Consider the following 1,426-nt stretch of genomic DNA (forward strand, 5'->3'; position numbering starts at 1 on the left):
CTAGTCTCCTCGGACCTCTCCTACCTGGTCCTCGACGGAGAATTTTATTTTCTGACAAAAAGTAGAGATGACAACTCGAAACTCGTTGAGGGCGGGGTGCCCCAGGATCACGTTGTAGGCGGAGGGGGCGTCTACCACGATAAAGTTAGTGGCCCGCGTCCTCCGAAGCGGCTCTTCTCCCAGTGATATGGCTAGTCGGGTCTGTCCGACCAGCAGAACCTCATTTCCTGTGAACCCGTACAGTGAGGTTGTCATGGGCAACAACTCGGCTCTGTTAATCTGGAGTTGTCGAATGCCTTCTTGAAGGTGAATAGTATAATTGGCTATTACCGCTTTGATAATGAGAGCGTCGTCGTGCGGCACTTCGACTCCCTCGAGATCCCTCGGACCAAAGCTAATCTTAGGTCTGTTCGCCTTCTCTTCGCTGCAGCCCACAGCGTGGATCCTTAGCTGCCGAGCATGCGACTTCTGGGCCCGGTTAGAATCCCCGCCGGTGGGCCCTCCTACTATGATATTGATCTCCCCCCGAGCGGCGTTGCTTCTGTTTTTTTCCTCCCGTGTAGATGGTCTAGCTCGCTCGTGAGAGGTCTGGGGCTGATCACCGTGATGTGGTTGCTCGGATGATCGCCTAACTTCTCGTCGCTCGGCGTCCTGGTGCCGATGTCGCTGGTTGGGCGAGGGTGATCGACAGCGATAGTTTCTTGGCGTCGGCGAGACAAATGGGGCAAACCCTTGACAATTGCGAGTGTTGTGACTAACCGACTGATGTAGGGAACAAAACATGAGAGTCCATACCTTTTCTTTCGGCCTCGGCCATTCGGTAGCCATGTGTTGGACGACATGCAGCTTAGCCTCGTAATGCTGTCGGGCCCCCTTAGCTCGGGGCCCTCTAGGGGGCTGGTGGTTGATAGGTGGCCTCTTTTCAGTCAGCGCTGGTGGTTTAGTAGGCATCTCTTTCCTTCTGGCTGTCTGGGCCTCTTCCACATTGATGTACTCGCTTGTCTTTTTTAGCATATGGTTGTAATCACGCGACGGCTTCCGGATGAGCGAACGGAAGAAATCCCCCTCAATCAGACCTTGGGTAAAGGCGTGCATCATGGTCTCAGATGAAATTGTTGGGATATCCATAGCCGCTTGGTTGAATCGTTGGATGTAGGCTCGGGGAGTCTCTCTGGGCCCCTGCTTCATGGAGAATAGGCTGACGCTCGTCTTCTGATAGCGCCTGCTACTTGTGAAGTGGTGGAGGAACGCCGTTTGGAAGTCCTTAAAACTTCGAATCGATCTGTCCGGCAACCTTCGGAACCATCATTGCGCCGAGCCGGACAGGGTAGTGAGGAAGACCCGACACTTAACTCCGTTAGTTTATTGATGTAGAGTAGCAGTGTTATCGAACTTACCGAGATGGTCATCCGGGTCGGTCGCACCA

At 53.8% G+C, this 1,426-nt stretch overlaps 1 protein-coding gene across 1 annotated transcript; it reads right to left on the reverse strand.

Annotated features, from left to right (window-relative positions):
• On the reverse strand, positions 1-1,128 carry LOC122010604. The gene is made up of 2 exons (XM_042567121.1): positions 331-1,128; positions 1-279 (listed from the first exon to the last, which is right to left on the reverse strand). The coding sequence occupies exons 1-2, from the start codon at positions 1,126-1,128 to the stop codon at positions 1-3; spliced, it is 1,077 nt and encodes a 358-aa protein (XP_042423055.1).
• Between the last annotated feature and the right edge of the window lie 298 nt (positions 1,129-1,426).

Source organism: Zingiber officinale, chromosome 8A, assembly GCF_018446385.1.
Source record: "Zingiber officinale cultivar Zhangliang chromosome 8A, Zo_v1.1, whole genome shotgun sequence".
NCBI lineage: Eukaryota > Viridiplantae > Streptophyta > Magnoliopsida > Zingiberales > Zingiberaceae > Zingiber > Zingiber officinale.